This window comes from Lytechinus pictus, chromosome 7 (genome assembly GCF_037042905.1).
Source record: "Lytechinus pictus isolate F3 Inbred chromosome 7, Lp3.0, whole genome shotgun sequence".
Taxonomy (NCBI): Eukaryota; Metazoa; Echinodermata; class Echinoidea; order Temnopleuroida; family Toxopneustidae; genus Lytechinus; species Lytechinus pictus.
In genome coordinates, this window is record NC_087251.1 from 46,028,961 (window position 1) to 46,049,902 (window position 20,942).

The 20,942-nt window shown below is 35.6% G+C and overlaps 1 protein-coding gene across 3 annotated transcripts in view; it reads right to left on the reverse strand.

Moving 5' to 3' along the window:
- Nucleotides 1-929: 929 nt before the first annotated feature.
- The window catches only part of LOC129264325 (transmembrane protein 62-like), a 33,307-nt gene continuing 13,294 nt past the window's right edge, over nt 930-20,942 (reverse strand). The window contains exons 9-16 of one of the 3 annotated variants that reach the window (XM_064102901.1): nt 20,740-20,895; nt 17,517-17,679; nt 16,761-16,871; nt 16,101-16,185; nt 9,281-9,325; nt 7,903-8,001; nt 6,071-6,189; nt 930-5,638 (exon numbers count right to left, since the gene is read on the reverse strand). In XM_064102901.1, coding sequence (XP_063958971.1) covers nt 5,261-5,638; nt 6,071-6,189; nt 7,903-8,001; nt 9,281-9,325; nt 16,101-16,185; nt 16,761-16,871; nt 17,517-17,679; nt 20,740-20,895 — 1,156 coding nt within the window. In that variant the 3' untranslated portion in view covers nt 930-5,260. Of the gene's footprint in view, nt 5,639-6,070; nt 6,190-7,902; nt 8,002-9,271; nt 9,326-16,100; nt 16,186-16,760; nt 16,872-17,516; nt 17,680-20,739; nt 20,896-20,942 lie in introns of all 3 variants that reach the window. The other 2 variants (XM_064102900.1, XM_064102902.1) reach the window with 2 other exon arrangements.

Sequence of the window (20,942 nt, forward strand, 5' to 3'; positions counted from 1 at the left end):
TTTATAAGAGGGTTAAGAAAGGAAGACTTGATTTTTAAAAATGGCATGTTGGCTAAAAATCAGAGTTGTTCAAATTTCCATTATTCAGTATAGTTTAAAAAATCACTTATCGGAAAATTTTCAGATAACTGATTTGAAGACTTTTAGATAATTGCCTTGAAGACTAAATAACAAAGTAAATGTGAATAGATTCAAGCTCCACCTCTTAAGAAAAAAAAAATTATTGTTGAATTAACCTTTTGAAAAATAAAAGTGTTAAAACAATTTTTGTTTGCACCCAACATCAATTGGGGGTGGAGGTGATTTCCCCCCTTTTTTTTGGGGGGGGGAGGGCTGTAAAATGTGGTGACCTGTGTACTCTTTTTATCTGTTTTTATTTATTTTGTATGCAAAGTGGGCCCCATTCTGGGCCCCTCTAAGAAATCTTGCACCCGTCACTAAAAATATTGGCATAAACACCAAGTCGAAAGAGTCCACCTACATACACGCACTTCAAATACTATATTCTTTTTGCATCAAACTTTGAAGACTGAGCCTGCATATATTGTTCAGTTTCCTGATGGGTTAATTACTCACTTTCTACCACTTTCTGAGCATGAGACAACAAATACCTTAAAAACCTGACATTCATTCTTACATCATATAGACTTGCAATTCAACACTACCACTTTCATGACCTCAGCGGAAGAAGGGCCAAACACTTTTGGAGGATATTTTGAATATCCAAAGTATCAAGGGCCCTAATGTTTATGAATTATTCATTTCTCTATGTAATGTTAAAAAAAATGTTCATTGCTGTACATACATCAAATTGGTTCCATGTACTATGTATCAATAACACAAAAAATTAAAACTTGTATGGATTTGTTATTAATAAATCATTATTTGTACACAAGACGAATGTGAAATCACAAATACAAGCTCAAATATATGTTCAAAATGATTCGTAATTTTATTTCAATCACAATATATGTGCATATTTAAGGTGCATGGATGAAAGAAAGGTTAAATTACATATTTCAATTTAAAAGGTAAAAAAAGAGACAGGAATAAATCTGGTTTACATAATGCCAAGATGTATACACACAGAACTAGATGTGTCATAAACAAATACAAAATAAAAAGTAGAAAAAAAAAATAAAGTAATTGCACTTTACAACATTTTATTGCATTTGATATAACTATGATCATTTTCAATTTGTATCTTTTGATACAAAGTTGTGTTGATGATGTAAAAGAGATTTCACACAGGCAATGGGCAGGCTCTTTAATTTTTGTAATATAAAATAAAATACAAAGTAAGATGAATAAATTTGGGAATCCTTTAAAAAAATCATGCTCAACAAAGATTCAGATACCTTGTTTTGACATTTGGATTGAATTGTTGAAACAAATAAGTACTTTCAAGTGGAAACAAGCGTACTAGATCTTATTTCAACCAACATCAGTGAATAGGCCCTTTCTTAAAACATCTGTTAATATAAAGCAAATAAAAGTAAACTTGTGATGATTATAAAACCTTCAATAGACTACCAAATTGCAAAAACAACTGCTCAATAACGACCTGAAGTGCAAGTTTACTTGTAAAATTTGATTGTCAAAAAAAAAAATTACATTGTTCTTGGCATTGTTACTCCATACATCCCACATAAATCTCAACAATGTAAACTAACAGAATTGAATATAAAAGGGTTTTACAACATTCCAAACAACTTGGTCTACCTTGGAAAAAAAAAAATTTACAGTTAAAAATAACAGAACACTTGAACATGAACCTTGAACATGAACAAAGTACCTTGAACATGAACAAAGTACAAAAACCTTGAACGTGAACAAAATGTTGAGCTTAAATGAGTATAAATGACAACATCACGATAATTTTTTTGCATATTAGTGGCCTCATTAATTTTGTTTACAGTGCAGAATATCGCTGCCACCTACCATTACTTGTATAAAACCAACTTTGCCAAAGTAAAATTATCTGGACAACAGAAATAGTTTTCATCTATATGATATAAGATGCACTAATCACAGGATGGAATCTCAGCAGAAGTATGACATGCTCCTTCTCCTTGTCTATAAAATCATCCATGGTCTCGCCCCATCCTACCTTCAAAATCTTATCTCTCTCTGTCCCTCATCCTCTGCAACTCAACGTCTCCGATCTTCTTCTACTGCTCACCTTCGACTATCTCTAGGACCCCGAACTTTTACCCGTTATGGCGATCGTGCTTTTTCTGCTCTTGCCCCTAAACTCTGGAACAATCTCCCCATCTTCATCCGTAATGCATCCACTGTCGAATCTTTCAAAACACTCCTCAAATCTTACCTCATTAAGCAGTCCTCTTAATTCTATATCCTCTTCTCACTTTTTTTTCCTTTCCAATGCACTTAGAAACTGTTGTATTAAGCGCTATATAAATGTTAATTATTATTATTATTATTATGTATGACTTCTAAGGAAAGTCAACTCAGGCCCGGTTGATTTTATTATTCTCATCATTACAGGACCTTTTATTTCAAATCGAGGTATATTCAATGAAAATTTCATTCATTACCCATGTACCAATTAAGGCTGGTTCAGAAATGATGCAAGAAAGAATAGCAACATTGTGAACAAAGTCAACAGGATATGAAGTATAAACAAACATGCTGAAGAGGCAGTAGGTTTTTTAACTGATGATAATAATAATAGTTCATATTATAGCGCCTTTTCTGTGAGATACAAAGCGCTTTGAGACGCCATCCCCGGTCAGTATAGGAGATACAAATGATATACAGTGACAGTATTAATGTAAGTCCAGTGCATATATGATTAGGATAACATATTTTGACTGGCCACTGAGAGTTTTGGACAAATCAAATTATCATTCAGAATCTAGCACAGAATGAGATGTACCATAATTTTTTAAACTTAAAATCTAGGACAAATATATCTGATTTGAGAGTATGTGTTAATCACCAATGATGAGTCTCACCATTTGCATCAAATTAAAAATGTTGATGAACTTTTCTGACTTGATGATCTCTATGTTGCACCATGTCTGAATAAGTCTTTAATTATAAATAAATATGGCAAGAATTCCCATTCATTAAATAACAATGAATCAATGTTATATTACACCAAGTGCATAAAAATAAATTAAAAGAGTCGCAATGTATATTAAAGTATCAATGGTATTTTATTAATGAGGTGAAAATACAGCTGTTCTAAGAATGGAATTTTTCATATTCCACCAAACTTTAAAAGAAGACGATCAAATGAATGCAGGCACCATAAAACAAATCAGAGCAGCGTCTCTAAGTAGGAATCCCACATTCCCACTAAGTGTCATTTCGCTTGCAATCCTCCCCTTCAGTATAGCCAATAGTAATACAATGGGAAATGTTGGAATGCCGCTGTGAAAGATACCGAGCAGGATTCCTCCTAAGCGTCTTTTTGCCTACAAAGTTACAATACTTCAGCATCGACAAAACAAATTGGAAATACCTGAATGATTCTGTGAGAAATGCTGAGTGGGATTGCTGCTCAGCACCTTTTCATTTGCAATTCTCTCATGTCAGCATGCACAACTCAATAGGGAGTGCAGAAAAGCCGCTGTAATAGATACTGAGCGAGAATCCTGCTCAGCGTCTTTTTGCCTCACTCATCCATTTCAGCATAGAGAATACAACAGGAAATATGTGAATGCTACTGTGAAAGACAATGAGCAGCATCTTGTAACAATACAAGTGAGGTACCGTATGCAAGAATGCCACTGTGAAAGTGCTCAGTGGGAATCCTGCTATAAGAGTGGGTCACAGTTCTGTAGTGCATAAAATAGAATAAGAATATACTATCGCCTACTCAGCTTGACCATCAAATGAATGTATCAAATTGTACATAATTATTGCATCATTCATTCAACTGCACTTCACTAATGGTGAAGGTGAGAAGAAAAATTATTGCTTTGTAGATCTACGTCCCATCTTACATTGATTTGAGCAACCTCAAATATGGAAAGCCACCAATGTCATAATTCTCAATACAGGTAATTTATAAGACATCCCTTTGCAAACTAGAGGAGCACACTGAATTGTCAATACACTGATGCAGTTATGAGTATACATCTCATATACTATAGACAACACTTTGAATGAATACATGCAACTTATGCATTCTAGATGTGAGGGTTACTGGCTTCCCATAGTTGCGATTAATCAGATCAATCACAACGTTTTGTAAGAAAAGGCCCTGGAGGTAACTATCTTCCCAGAGCACAGCCAGGGAAAGATATGTAATGCTACTAGTGGGGCATTGCATGAAACTTACGTTCAATTGCAAATCAAGCACAAGCCCCGAAATCAAGCGGGTTTCTTGCATGCTCCCATAAATATTTTTTCATATAAATCATACTGATTGATATATATGGAGTATACCATTAGCCTAAAATGTCCTTTGTCAACAAGGTATTCCTGTGTTTAGCACCAAAAGAAAGAGAGAGAGAGAAAGAAGTCATTAAAGAAGACTGAATGAATTCATTCAAAAGAATAGTTACAGTGATTCTACATTACTTTTCTAAACTTGGAAGCAATCAATTTTTTCAAAGAAGTATTAACAATTTAAGGAATCATTTCATTAAGAAAAAAAATCGCAGTAAAAGGAATTCCACATTTTCATACACTCCATTATTATGTATTGCTTGCAAACCGGGCAAAATACCAGTGAGAGGAAAGTCAACTGTTATTTTTAAATCTGGCTTTGGCCCGTTTAACAGGGGTGGTAAGATTCACCTTACACTAATTACGGCAATCACCCTAAAAACCAGACGCGGATCAAGGGGGGGGGGGGAAGGGGGGCGGAGCTACGAGCGCAGCCTATAAAACACCTTTATTTGGGAGAATGTCAAGCTTTTAGGGAGGCAAACTCCCTCATTTGTGACTAATGACCTTTTTTTGCTTGTCAAATTTTCCAGAGAAATTCGCACCTGTAAGTCCAACTCTGTATCTGTGCCTAAAATCCTGTAATTTAATGCCCTCAATTGAAATATCATGGACATAAAATCCACAATCTTTTTGCAAAGTTTTTTTTCTCCAAATATCAATCCATTCCTTTAAGGCCCCACCCCCCTCCCCCATTGGAAGAATTGTAATTGTAATTACAATGAAATACATATGTAGTTACTGCTTTCTTCCGTGAAGGGGGGGGGGGGGGCAAAAGGTCAGTCTTCTTCATATCATTAAATTAGCGTAGAAGTGCAGCAGAGTTTAAGTTGCATGATTATTCACTATTTTCCATCGCTTCAGTCCCACCTGTTCTTATCGGTGCAGGTGCTCCTTTGTAGCCTATGTACACGCATCTGCATGCGACGTACACAACTATCAAGAATGTCCACGTGTATTTGGGTGACACGAAGAAGGCGTATGGCCCGTACCAATGGGTCAACCTGGAGATGGTTCCCAGAGACCGGCTCAGGACGGACTTGAGCAGAAATAAGCTGACGATGACGAGGACGATGTCCATTAATCTCCTCCAGTTCTTAATCCCGTTTCCTGAGTGATTAGGGGAATGTTTGACTCTCACAGAGCTTTGGATGTAATAGGCTCTTGATAGATGAAGGAGACAGAAGACTGTCAATGGGAGATGAACACACAGGAGCTGTGGAGTGGTGATACAAAATAAAACATTCTTTTGGAAGACAATACTTCAATAAGTCATACAATATTTAACTATGTGTATCAAAAAAGTTTACACTTTGGAAATAATATTATAGAATTATATTATCCTTAAGCTTTTTCCACATTTAAACATTGTTTAAGGTGTCTGTAAGAGAATGACGACACGACTGTCGGCAGATCTTTACGGTTGAGTGGGCCCCACTATTTTTGCTCAAACCGATTTCCTGAGCTTTACGAAAATGGACAGTATTCACTCAAGCGTAACATTCTGTCAAAATGTTACTACCATCTGACAGATGAGACCCAAGCCTAAGAATATATATGATAAACTCATCTATATGTGGTATCCCACATCTTTGTTGATACACACTGTAGAGGTTTACACCATATAATAACAACGTTTCGTACTCACATCAGTAACAAAGAAGAGCATTGGAAACTTGTCACCGATAAATGTAGAGTTGACATACATTCCATACAGTGTTAATGTTCCGTACATGTCCGTCACTACCTCTCCTACTAACCATGGACCTGTATGAAAAAAAAAAGTTATTTCATAAAGCGAATACATCATCTGGAAAAGGCAATTGCACTAGACCAGCAACAATTCCTTTGTATATTCACATTCCATAAATAGATCTTAAATTACATAACTCATGAGGAAGAAACATTACAAACAAATGGGTGGTAATATGAATAACTGATAAAGTTATCTTAAAAAGATTAATCTATCAAGTTTATAGACAATATGACTTGGGATTTTGATCATTCTGTATGATATGTAATATTTAATTTGATATTGACTCGCTGTTACTTTATGACTAATTTTGAATCAATGACTCACCGATATTGTTTACAAAAACAATATTTACTTCTGTTATATATTGTATCATTGTTTATGATATTTCTTTGCTAATGTTTAAACTTCTTTAATATAATTCATTTGTACATATGTTATGTTTATTCATTAAGATCCTGATGAAGGGCATGTGCCCGAATGCTTGAAGAATTGGTATCAATCTTGCAATGGCCCTCTCCATATTCTTATTGAACTCATATATAATCATGAAGAAGGCTCGTATGTCACCGAGGCTGATCACACTCATATTCTTCCTCCTTCTTGGTGTGCATCCTGGGAGTCCTCTCTCTCATATCCATGGCGATAAGGCTGGCAGATATACCACAACCCATCAGGAAACCAATATCATCAATAGGAGCAACAACAACAACAACCATAATGGAATCAACGAAGATGACATCTCCGAAGTATCACACACTATAGACAGGAAAGCCGAATCTCTCTTTCGTCTTCAGGGACACCATTTCAACAACAAAAATTTGCCCCTCTTGCTTTGCATTCCTTTTTTTTTTCAACGTGCAATATTTTGAGTAAGAATATTTTATATTTGATTTATGTCTTGGGACCGGCATGTGTGGGGGCACATGCCTCCGATCAACAGTGCTGGATTTTGCTTTTGTGCCCCCCTGACCTACATGCCGTTCCTGCATTTCTTTGCATGTTCGTATACTGTAATTATTTTTTCTGATGTAAGGTGTATGTACTTTTTTATATTGTTCGAATAAATAATAATAATAATAAATACCTCTCAACATACAAGGATAGAGGTATTGTTCCGAAAGGACTATAACTGGACAAGACACAATTTGCAAAGTGCACCGATGCCTCCCATTGCCAATCGACCTTGGTTCTCTGGAAGTCTTCAAGTTAATTCCGAATTATCACAATCAACAACTTAACCAATCAAATTGTTTCGGGCAAGTTCAGACAGACACTCCTGAAGATGAAGTTGAGTCTCCTCTCATGTTCTGCATCTGCACTTGCCGACTCAAACCAGCCTTCTCTCATCTCTCCAACTACTCAAGCCTCTTTAACTTTTCCGGTTTACAGTCTTTTTAAGGACTACACTCACTTTAGAAAAGTGTAGTGTAGAACAGATAGCAATCGACTATAAAGTGGACAGTAGACCAAATTAATTTACTTTAGCCCGTGTGGTATTAGATTATCTGAAAATAATTGTTATAGACCAATACCGTCCGCAAAGAAACATTGTTAGTGCTAACAGTAGGCCTGGTCATACCTTTGATTGTGACATCAAACAATTCTTGTGACATCAGGTATCAACATAGTGTGACATCGGTTGTAACAGGGCTTCTGTTAGTGCATTGTTAGAGCTAATAACGTTTCAGCAGAAGGTACAAGTGAACATAACGTAACTTGCTTACCTATAAGAGGATATATTGCTATTAAGATAAGAGGATAATAGATGTCATTTGTATGAACAAGCAGTAGTAAGCCATACAAGAGAGGGTTGCCAGATGTGCCTGCAAGAAAAGAAAAAAACATGAAAGGGCATTTTTTCACACAAAAAATAGATAAGAAAAAGCAATCAAATTCGTCTTATTACAAATACTTGAAAATGACTTGTAAGACATAAATTGTATTGTAATCATTTCTTAAGGCAATAAAACAAATCCCTAATGCTACATGTCAACAAAACAAAGCAAGACCAGCTAGTTCATGATAAAAAAATAAAAATTGTCAAAAAATTACATGTAAATGTATTTTTTGTTTTTCCACAATGTTGAAATTGTTGACTTGGCAAACATTTAAAATCAGACTTGTCCATATATATATATATATATATATATATATATATATAACAGAGCATTCAACAAAAAGCATTGCAAAAGGTTACTGTTTAAACACTGATATTGCATGGAAGCTAATATCATCAGATGAGAAGAGCTTTTCAGTTGTATTTTCTTATCTATCTTATAAAATCAAACAAGACTTTCAGAACTTACTAATGTATATTTTAAGGTTAAGATACAAATTATGTAATTTTCAAGATTTATATAAAAGAATGAAGCATGAGAAAGTGAGGGAGAGAGACGTGTGAGTCTGAAAAACCCAATTAGTCTGATGGTAAGAACAAAAGTAATGATATTGATGATAATAATAATAATAATAACAATAATATTAATATTAATAATAATGATAATAATAATAACAACAATAAGTTAAGTTTTAAAGTACTTTTTCCATTAGAGGAATTAGGTGAGTTAAAATCTATTATGTTGGTGCAAAAATTCATATGATGGTGCAAACAATAAGAAAGTGAAAAGTTAGACTAAAATTTAAAAGATGCAAACTATACTGATAAAGATTATAAAGCATAAATTATAATTCCTGCTTAATATCTTGTGTGGGAAATGAAAAAAGACTGCATTATGTAGCTTCGATTTTGAAAAGTGAAATAATGTTGTTTTTAAATGCCTTTTAGACCATTTGGAAAATAGAGAAATACTGGAAGGGGTAATACAGAAGAGTAGTTGGAAAATCCACACTATATTAGTCTCCAGGTGGGTGTTTCATAAAGCTGTTCTTGAGTTCCAAACTACTTTACAAATGACTGATAATCCTTTCTTGGCAGCTATTATCAACACCGATGAAAAATGTGGGGTATATCATTCACCACAAGAAGGGGACGCCCATCATTCGTAAAGTCATTCATAACGCGCAAACAGCTTTATGAAACAGCCCCCAAATAGCACCCAGTGAAAGAACAAAAGGCAATTACTGATTGATTACATTTTGTACCTATCCAGCGAAAGTGGGCGTAACAGGCAACAACCGGCTGTTGACCTGTCAAAAAAGAGATCATTTAATAGTGCACCTCAAGTTATCTGACATAATTACTGTTTTCAAGTGAACCCCTTTTTGCCATACCATGATGATAGTTTCAATTTAGTTTTTAATTTGTTTCATATCAAATCGACCATAATAACACAGCAAATTATTACTCAGTAAACAAAATGACAACACAAATTAAATATGTATTAAAATTAATATATTTTTTGGGAGGAGAGGGGTTTATAATAATACCTAACAATCATTATGTTTGCTGAGTGAAAAGAAGTATAATAAATGCATACTTTTCATCTTTATCTTAAAGAAAAGATGAGGAAATGGATGGATCCACTAAAAACTATTTAAAGGAAACAATATCAAGCACATGAAAATCGATAATAAACTGGAATGAACAACAAGAATAACTTTTAACAAGAAAAAAAGGGAAATATAACAATGAATGCAAAATAATTAAAGTGCATGAAACATACACATGGGGCAATGAAGCTTAAATTTTTTGACATTTGAAACACACATTATTCAACCAAATAATAACAACAAGAACAACAATGACAACGATAATAATAATGATAATAATAATAACACATGTAATAATAACAATAATTACGATTAATAACAATAATAATCAATATTCATATAGTGCCTATCAAAAAACTCCAAGCACTTTAAAAATCTACAATATGCCATAAATCAAGTATCTATAAATATATTTTAAAATATAAACCATTCTTCTCATCCTAATGAGACACAATATTCAATGTTGATTTTCGGGGAGAACAGATAAACAAAACAAATAGAAATGGCAGGATTGCAACACAACACAACTTTCAATGCTGCATAGAGAAACATAAAATTGACAAAAAACACATGAAAACACAAAAACAAAATCAAATGGAATTTTTTATTAATCCAAGTCAACTCTCAAATAGCTGAAAAATATGAAAGTGGAAAATCAACCAGGGTGGCGTTTCATAAAGCTGTTCGTGAAGTTACGCACAACTTTACGCACGACTTAAACCTGTTCTTAGGCGCTAAATCAGTTTCATAGGGATATCATTTAGCACAAGAAAGGGTCACCAGTCGTGCGTAAAGTCATTTGTAACTTACCAACCGCTTTATGAAACGGGCCTCAGGGTGATGTTTCATAAAGCTGGTTGTAAGTTACGAACTACTTTACGGACGACTGGAACATGTTGCAAGGTGCCAAGTTGGATACATAGGGACAACGTTCTCGCTACCACGCGTCACGGTTGGCGGGCGCCGCCAACCCTGCAAATTTTCAGGGCAAATCCGCCAACCGTGAATTTCCCCGACAACCGTGGCCGACAACTGTAAAGCAGGCCTAGATCTACACAAAAACTGAATAATATATTTAAAAAATAATCTGCTTTTCAGATCCTAAAATAAACTTGTGGATTATTTCGTCCATGATTTCTTCCCGGGATTTCTTTGACTCAACTCACTGCTACTAGTGCGCTACATGTATATATACGATACGACCTCGACTCGAGGCCCAATCTCTTTTGTGGGAAGCGCGAAGATGTTTACCTCGCATTTGCGTATCGCATTGCTCACATTATTTACGTCTTTAAAATGGTAGTAAATACGCTCAAAAACAAGTGAGGGGAGAGGGGTATCGTGGGTTACTGGCTTGGGCAATGTAATTTAGATTATTACGAATTTCAGTTGATATTGTCACTTATTATGTCAAAAATAAAGTGTGTCAAAATTACTATCAAAATTCGATCGAAATATAGTTTCATCTCGTCCCAGGCCCCAGCCTTTATAGCTACATCTACATGAATTCATTGAATGCATTTCTGATGACACTGCCGTAGAGCAAATTGAGAAAACTATTCAAAGATCACATTAATAATGACAAAGCCAATGGAATGGATTGATATAATGTCCAACTCATTTACTTACATCAAAATGATTTATTCACATTTAAATTCCGATTTTACTCCATTATTTCCAAAGTCTTGATCTATACATCGATCTTTTGAAACTGTTGATTAATTTCGCGACGGCGTGTCTACCAAGTTCTGTGCCACTGCACTTGCGCTCGCAACGGTCACATTCATAATACAAATCGCACATGGCATCAAAATCCTTGATCCGGGGATCCGATAGTCTTCCAAATTAGATGGGATCCAAAACTAATTTAATTTGATTTTTTTCATATATTCATTGAATCTGTTATAATTTTCATGATTAATAATCTTTATTAATATTATTCACATTTTTTATCATTACGACTCATTTTTTAATGTGAGTTATACGTACAGTGTATTTTCATTTGTATTGTTCTTTATTACTCTTTGTCTGCCAATCAGATAATGAGCGCACATGTCACGGGCCTGAGAATTGTTTATAGTCATCACAGTGAATGCTTTATGAATTTGTTGTACAATTGCTTAACTACGATTTAAAATAAAATATCATTTGAAATTAATTTGTGTAAAGGAAAAAAAAAGAGAATAATGGGGGGTGGCCGTGGGCAATGTAGATGAAAACGATGGGATGTTTGTGACTTTGTGGGGAGGGATTGTTCGTAGCGAATGAAATTGATATTCATTTATGGATGTGTCTACTTTGATTGTGGCTGCATAATCTTTATGGCGATTGAAAAATCCACCTTGGGTCGGGAGGGGTACGTGATTCAATAGATTTCGATAGAAGTACACATTCAACAAAATGGAATTGGCAATTCATTCACAGATATTCATTTCAAGTACGAATTATTGAAGTTGATATGTGTGAACGTTTTAGAGGATATCGGATATGTATATCGTTTTTTCACGCCCACAATGAGTTGCTAGTATAATTTGAATATCGTTGGATGAATTTTTCAAGTTCACTTATGTCTTTATGTTTTATATCGGAATTGTGCTTTTAATATATGAGTTATATCTTGACAACGTCGTTAGCCTAATTATACTGCGAGTGGATGATATTTATGAAATGAGTTGGAATGTGAACGAGACGCCCCAAAGCCGATGGCACGGAATCTAATTAGTATTCACTTTCTGGGTAGAGCCAATCATTGTGCTTGAAAACGGGTTTCCCCGAATTCCCGCCCTTGGAATGTGTCCCACGTGTGTGACCTGTTAACCTGTTGTTTGAGTGAGAATCAGCTGATTTCGTGACCTCAAAAACTCTTCATGGTGTTTACGCTGGATGGGGGCTGTAAAATTAAGAAGATCTTTCTCTTTTATTCATTTTTAATAAACTGTTCGTGATTTTCAAACTACACCTATAGTGATATTGTGATGCAATTTATTGAATCACGTACCTCGATCATCCCACTCATGGTGGAAGAAAATATTTTTTAAATTCAACAAAATATACATGAAAAGAAAGATTATTCGGCCGTCATCATCGGTAGAAGTATAGACACGTCTATAAAAATGTATTCGCTTCGAATATTGACTTCTTCACCAATCCCACTGTTCCCACACACACAATCTCAACATCCCCTTGTCATTGTCCACGCTATGACCCCTCCCCTATCGCTGTCTCCCTTTGACCATCCTACAACCCCACCCCTCTTCCTCTCTTTCTGATAAAATTTTTTTTTCACACACGCTGTATTTGTAGGCCTACATAATGTATTATGTAAAAATAGAAATCTTATTTCCTGTCAATAAACCTATACTTTCAAAACATTTTAAATCGCAGTTAAGAACAACAAATTCGTAATATTAGAGTATTATGAGTGACTAAAATATTTCTCACGCTCGTGATGAAGCACAGCACATTCATTATTTTATAGGTGAGTAACGAACAATACAAATGAACACAGCAATAATTGACAGTGATAAAAGAATCTCGATTGGAAATTATTAGTATAAACATCATCAACAGAAGTCTTGTGAGAGTTATAGTTTCAGTGAGTATCGAATAAACCAAACAAACAAGTGGAACGCCTCTGGCAGTCTCGCCTGCATTACGCAATTTAATATAGCAGCAGTGCTAACTTTGAAAACTACTATAAATTAATCATTCACAAAAACATCATTCATATAATGACATAATACCACGTTCATTGACCATAAATGACATTTGAACGGAGACTTAAGACTGTCAACTACACCCATGTCCACATTTCATTCACTCTATCCATAAACTTTCAAAGTTATGATGGCACTTCAACAATTACCCCAACATGGCCTAAGTTTATTGACCTTAACTGACCTTTGACTTGGTTTTGTGACCTGAAACTCACAGGGGATGTTCAGTGATGCTTGATTACTCTTATATCCCAAGTTTTATGAACTAGATCCATAAACTTCAGAGTTAGGATGGTAATTCAACAAATACCCCCAACACGGCCAAAGTTCATTGACCTTAAATGACCATTGACCATGGTCATGTTACCTGAAACTCGCACAGGATATTCAGTGGTACTTGATTAACCTAATGTCCAAGTTTCATGAACTAAATCTATACATTTTCAAAGTTATGATGGTAATTCAACAAATACCCCCAACTTGGCCAAAGTTCATTGACCCTAAATGACATTTGACCTTAGTCATGTGACCTGAAACTCAGGCAGGATGTTCACTAATACTTGATTAACCTTATGTCTAAGTTTCATGGACTAGATCTATAAATTTTCAAAGTTATGATAGTAATTCAACAAATACCCCCAACTTGACCAAAGTTCATTGACCCTAAATGACCTTTGACCTTGGTCACGTGACCTGAAACTCGAGCAGGATGTTCACTTATACTTGATTAACCTTATGCCCAAGTTTCATGAACTAGGTCCATATACTTTCTAAGTTATGATGTCATTTCAAAAACTTAACCTTTGGTTAAGATTTTGAAAATAATTTTCCCAACATGGTCTAAGTTCATTGACCCTAAATGACCTTTGACCTTGGTCATGTGACCTGAAACTCAGGCAGGATGTTCAGTAATACTTGATTAATCTTATGTCCAAGTTTCATGAACTAGGTCTATATACTTTATTAGTTATGATGTCATTTCAAAAACTTAACCTTAGGTTAAGATTTGATGTTGACGCCGCCGCCGCCGCCGTCGGAAAAGCGGCGCCTATAGTCTCGCTCTGCTATGCAGGCGAGACAAAAACCATGCAAATTATATAGGCTAAGTTGGGGACCCCGTCTCATGAATACGGATGCCCATTATTTGGAAGCCTCGGAAGAAAACTTCCGAGGCTTCCAAATAATACCTCGGTCACATTTGCTCTACGGCGAGTCGAAAACAGCCGTTTTATTCATTTTTATTCAAACCACCTATATTCAGCTGGTACAAAAAATGTTAAAACGGCTGTTTTCGACTCGCCGTACGGCCGCCGTAGAACAAATGTGACCGAGGTATAAAGTCGGAACAATCTTTGGATTTAGTAAGGGCGTGACGCAGCGCAAGTTCAAAGGGCTACGCATGCGGTCCGTAGATGAAGTCGGTCATTGACATAAGAAACAACACGCATTCACAAAATTAATCGCACTTTGTAAGGATGTAGCGATATCGATCTGAACATTGGAAAGTATGGAGTTAATTTATCAATGTAAATGATCTATGAACTGTAAGTATAAAATGAGATTAACTTCAATTTTTAAGTTATCAGTAATTGCCTTTCTGCTTCAATCGCAATTCGCGCAACCGTTACGGCTGTGTGGCCGGAGAAGCATTAAATAGACATAAAATGTGGTGCATTTAGCAGCAATCTAAGCTCGTCGATATTGATATTTTCGATACCCCCCTCCCGAACCCTCCCCCCGTGCGTGCTTCGCATGCACCGAGGCCGCTGCGCGGCTTGCGTCGCTTCGCGCCGCCAAGCGTCAGAGTGAACCTGGCGAGAACGTTGCATAGGGATATATCAATATCACATGAACAGGTCACCATTCGGAATTTATGAACAACTTTATAATGGCCCTCATAAAGAAAAAAAAAATTGCCATCCAGCAGGGGAAGAATTACTTGGGATAGCAGGGTGAACTTCCCTACTAAGGGCGCAAAACAACCCTAAAAAAAACTCAAATTGAGCCCTGGATAATTCCTAGTGTCCATTTCATGTTGTAATACAAAAGAAAAATAGCGCCAGAAAGATTTTTTAGTATTTTTTTCCCTTTTTTTGTTGTTGCTATCCAGCCTTCAATGGGCCAATGGTTTAGAGGAGAATGAAACATTGAGAACAAATTTGCTTGTGTGAAAACAGACAAAGCAAAGAAACAAATCAATGAAACTTTGAAAAAAAATTGAATAAAATGATAAGAAAGTTATGAGCATTTGAATGTTGAGATCACTGATGACATGGGGATCCTCCCACTTGCAAAGCGACAGACATGTTTGATGTCTCACTTTTACAGCCCTAAAGTGTTACTTTTCTACATATTTTATTTCAATTGTCACTTTTATCATGTCTATCCATATATCAGGTATTTTTTCCATAGGAGGACATGTAATAGAGGGTTCACAAAATATATCATGGGCAAAGAGTTTGTACTATCACTATAATGTCCTAAAACAGATGTTTGGGGGTACACTTTGAGTGTATGAAGGGGTGAGTTGTACTTTTGTGACGCCTTTGTCAAATTGCCAATAGCAGGATCTCTATAGTATTAGTGATTTTGACATTCAATTGTACATAACTGTCTTAGTGTTTGTCCAATTGTTCTCAAACTTTCATTGATCGGTTTCTTTGATTTTTCTCAATTAAGATAAATTCAAGTGATTCCAAAAATTTCACTCTCCTTTTAGAGAAACAAGAGCTGGAATGAAAGAAATAAATACATACCAGCTTGGGGTCTCTCTGTGTATCTTCTGAAGAACATGAGTGGAAATACACATATGCATTCCAAGCCTATTATACACAGCACCAACTACAAACAAAAAAGATAATAGAGAGAATGTTAATAATATATTATTAAGGTATATTACAGGAACAGTCATGTATTCAAATAATAAGAATACATGTAAAAAAATAAATATTTCTACTTAAAAAGAGCTTAATACATCAGTGATATCCAAATTATAAAAGTGTTTGACAGACTGTATAACAGAATTTTCCAGGTCACAAATTTGGTTAGTTAAATATTTGAATGCATGCCTCCAATGATCAGCCAGGTACTGAAAATCCACCAGAAAAAAAGATCATCATCTAATTCATTACAGAAAGATTTTTTTTTAAAGATAAACTGTAAATTTGTAAATTAGATTTGGAGGTATTGCAATGCTCTCAACAAGCATAGCAAACAAAAGAAATTTTTATTTTTCTACCAGTTTCATTTAATGTCTTCATCCTTATAATGTAATTACCCAAGAAAAAAGTTTGCAATATTGCAAATATCAGAGTTCATGGTACTGCACCTCTTCACACACAATTCTTATTCAATGAGTTTTTTTTCATCTGTTACTAATTTTTTTATATCATTTTTGCTTCATAGTTTTCACTTACAAATATAAAGCTGTTGATCATGATAACAAACGATGACATGAACGGTTGATTAGGCCTTGATTGATCAAGAGAAAACTCACGACTGACAGTTTTATATCTCCCTGCTGTATCCTGAAATTAAATAAATATAAATTAAATACAAGTATTCATTTATGGAGTAACCTATATTCATTAAGGAGCTTTGAGATAGTAACTTTCATTATCATGCACATGGAATGGTAGAAATTGCTTAGGTGATTGATGTAGTTACTGCCAAAGTTATGATAATAGTGCACCTCATAATAGATAAAAATTTTGTGATACTAGAAGATGTTATATAAATGCCTATCATGATTATCATTACAGCAAAAACATTGATAATAAATAAATATTTTGAAAACGATAATTACAATGTTCTCATATTCCTCTGGAATTATTTTCTTTTACTTGTATAAATATATATTGAAGAGGCATGAAATCTAAATCCGTAGGGTGATTGTTTTGCAATCCAGTGACCCGGGTTTGATTATCACTTAGTGCGCTAGTGTCCTTTGATAGGGCATTTACCCTCACTACTAGGTCCCTTGGAGAGGACCTTGAGCCTTTGGTCCTCTGGTTGTTTGCTTCCAAGCAATCATGCTTTTTTATCAACCAGGTATTAAAAAGAAAACACCAGCATCCCTATCAATAAAAAATGCACAAACTCTATCAAGAATTAGCTCAATGAGTGGACGCAGAAATGGATTAACTATCAAATATTTCCAGCTTGTAATTTACCTTGACTGTGACTTCTATCAAATGTAAGCCACTGGTATAGCGTTCTGGTTTCCATGGCAACACATAAAGGGGTCCTCCATTTACCGGTTCCGCATAACCCAGTGGCTTAAAATCAACCACCACCTTGACTTTCCTTATTTTACTTGGAGAGAAGACTAGTATTCTGCAGAAAGAAAGGAATAAAAGGAGGATGTTGCACATTTTACCTTTAACACTTTGAATATTTTCCTCCAAGTTTCTACTGACTTGAAATATGCACCAAATGATTATCTTAAGAAATAGGTAAAATTTATGTTGACATCTTTTTAAGCCTATGATAAAAATACCCCCCATTTTTTTTAGTAGATCTATACATTTTATAAAAACCTCCAAATATGGGGTTTGTAGTAGAATGCTCTTGTATATTAAAATATAATCATTTAAGTTTGATATTCCTATAAATATGAAGGAACTAAAGAATGCCTATAGTCTTATTCATCCAAACAATCAAGACAATGTATTTCAGATTGATCAGGGATAGATACACTGCATACCATCTTGCTCCATTAGATTCGCTATGTAGCATAGATAGAGACAAGAATGCGCACGCTGTATATAAGCAAAGCAAGGAAGATTATCCAGATTTTAAGAGATGGGTCATTGCAAGGAAAAGAAGGTCAAGGTATGTAAGAATACAAGTGCTGAATGTTGTGGTAAAATAATTGGAAATCTCCAGAACATATTTCCAAAATGAATGAATAAAGGCAGATCTAATTTACGCTGGAACTAATCATTCCAAATCTAATACACTGCTGTAAATATTGCAATCGAGTCAAAAAGAGATTTGTCTTGAAGACAAATGTTACTTGTTGGGTCTAAAATAAGCATGTTGTGTGGGTGTGTGTTGTTGTTATATCAGCTGTGATTATTCCAAAGCAGTGTCCTGATTTTACAGAGATGATGCAAAATAATCTCAGTGACGAAAAGCAAGAAAATAAGAGAAACTTTGCTAAGATAATCCAGAACATTCAGTTTCTAGCTAGACAAGGAAGATGTACAGTCCAATGTACTCCAACACTACCAACTATAAAAGAGCAACAGATGACCCTCAAATGCTAGAATGGTCAAAGGGAAAAACTAACAAGTACATATATCACAATGATCAGAACTAAAGTTGCTACGATCATCTAAAACATTCAGTTTCTAGCCAGATGAGGATTAGCCCTTCAAGGCAAGGAAGATGTAGAGTCCAATGTACTCCAACTCTACCAACTAAGAGCAACAGATGACCCTCAAATGCTAGAATGGTCAAAGAGAAAAACTAACAAATACATATATCACAATGATCAGAACTAAAGTTGCTACGATCATCTAAAACATTCAGTTTCTAGCCAGATGAGGATTAGCCCTCCAAGGCAAGGAAGATGTAGGGTCCAATGTACTCCAACTCTACCAACTAAGAGAAACAAATGACCCTCAAATGCTAGAATGGTCAAAGAGAAAAACTAACAAATACATATATCACAATGATCAGAACTAAAGTTGCTACGATCATCTAAAACATTCAGTTACTAGCCAGACGAGGATTAGCCCTTCAAGGCAAGGAAGATGTAGAGTCCAATGTACTCCAACTCTACCAACTAAGAGCAACAGACGACCCTCAAATGCTAGATTGGTCAAAGGGAAAAACTAACAAATACATGTATCACAATTATCAGAACGAAAGTAGCTATGATCATCAAAAACATTCAGTTTCTAGCCAGACGAGGATTAGCCCTTCAAGGCAAACAAGATGTAGAGTCCAATGTACTCCAACTCTACCAACTAAGAGCAACAGATGACCCTCATATGCTAGAGTGGTCAAAGGGAAAAACTAACAAATACATGTCTCACAATGATCAGAACGAAATGCTGGAGATAACGGACCTTCAGGTGTTACGGGAGGTGGTATCTTCTACATGTATCAGGAATGGCAATTTCTTCTCTCATGGCAGATAAGTGCACTGACATTTCAAACAAAGAACAGTTGCCACTTCGTATTAGGTGGATAGAGAAGCTGGAAACATGTGAAAAATATACTGATTTTTTAAACATTCAAAATATTTAGGCAGTTACAATTGTAGTGATCATCAAGGATGCAATCACAAGGATGGATTTGACCTTGCCCAAATGTCATGGACAGCGCTATGATGCTGGTGGCCGAACGGCTGGTTCATGTCGAGGGATCTTGTCAGAGGGTCGTCTAACACATTGTCATGACCACACCCTGGATTAGGAAGTGATGCCCAAAAGGGTCCAAGCTTCTTTCAGATGCATTGGATACCAATACCTATGAAGTTTGTAAACTCACTTAGTTTTCACAAAAATGTCAAAGTTTGCTGGGTCAGATAAGCTGGTGGTTTGAAGGTGACTTATCAAACACGAAAGATGATGTGTGGGTAGATTTTAGAGCACATAATTGATAGAGTGGGAAGCCTGTCTGGAAGACTGACTAGACTTGGAGATGAGAGCCAAAATAATTGGCATGAAGTCAGATGGAGAAATTTTAAAATTTCTTCTGTCTTCTCCTGAGTTTGAACTTCAAGTTATATTCCGTGACTGATTATTTTGTCCAAAAAAATATATCAATGTTTGTCACAGTAGAGGTTCTAGGCAGGATCCAATATGATGAGGAGTTCGAGCAGCTACCCCTTTAAATTCAAATGATGCTGTGCCCATAAAAATCAGACCTTTTCCATGTGAAAATCCATCATCATCATCATCATCGTCATCATCATCATCATCATCATCATCATCATCATCATCATCATCATCACCATCACCATCACCATCACCATCACCATCACCATCACCATCATCATCATCATCATCATCATCGTCATCATCATCATCATCATCATCATCGTCATCATCATCGTCATCATCGTCATCATCGTCATCATCGTCATCATCGTCATCATCGTCATCATCGTCATCATCGTCATCATCATCATCATCATCATCATCATCATCATCATCATCGTCATCATCATCGCCATCATCATCATCTTCATCATCGTCATCATCGTCATCATCGTCATCATCATCATCATCATCACCATCATCATCGTCATCATCGTCATCATCGTCATCATCGTCATCATCGTCATCATCGCCATCATCATCGTCATCATCGCCATCATCATCGTCATCATCATCATCATCACCCTCACCATCATCATCACATTCATCTCAGTTCTCTCACCTTATATGTGATGAATGAGCCATCCTTTTTTCTGGTTCATGACCCGGGGCCAGGAACCGAGCTGGTTTGGGATTGGTGATCAGAACGATCGGCCATTCGCCAAACTGGACATCGGTGAAAGACATCATGTCATGGTCAAACGCCATCACGCGAAATCTGCAACAGTAAATATTTGATCAGGTCAAAGTTTATCTTATTAACAA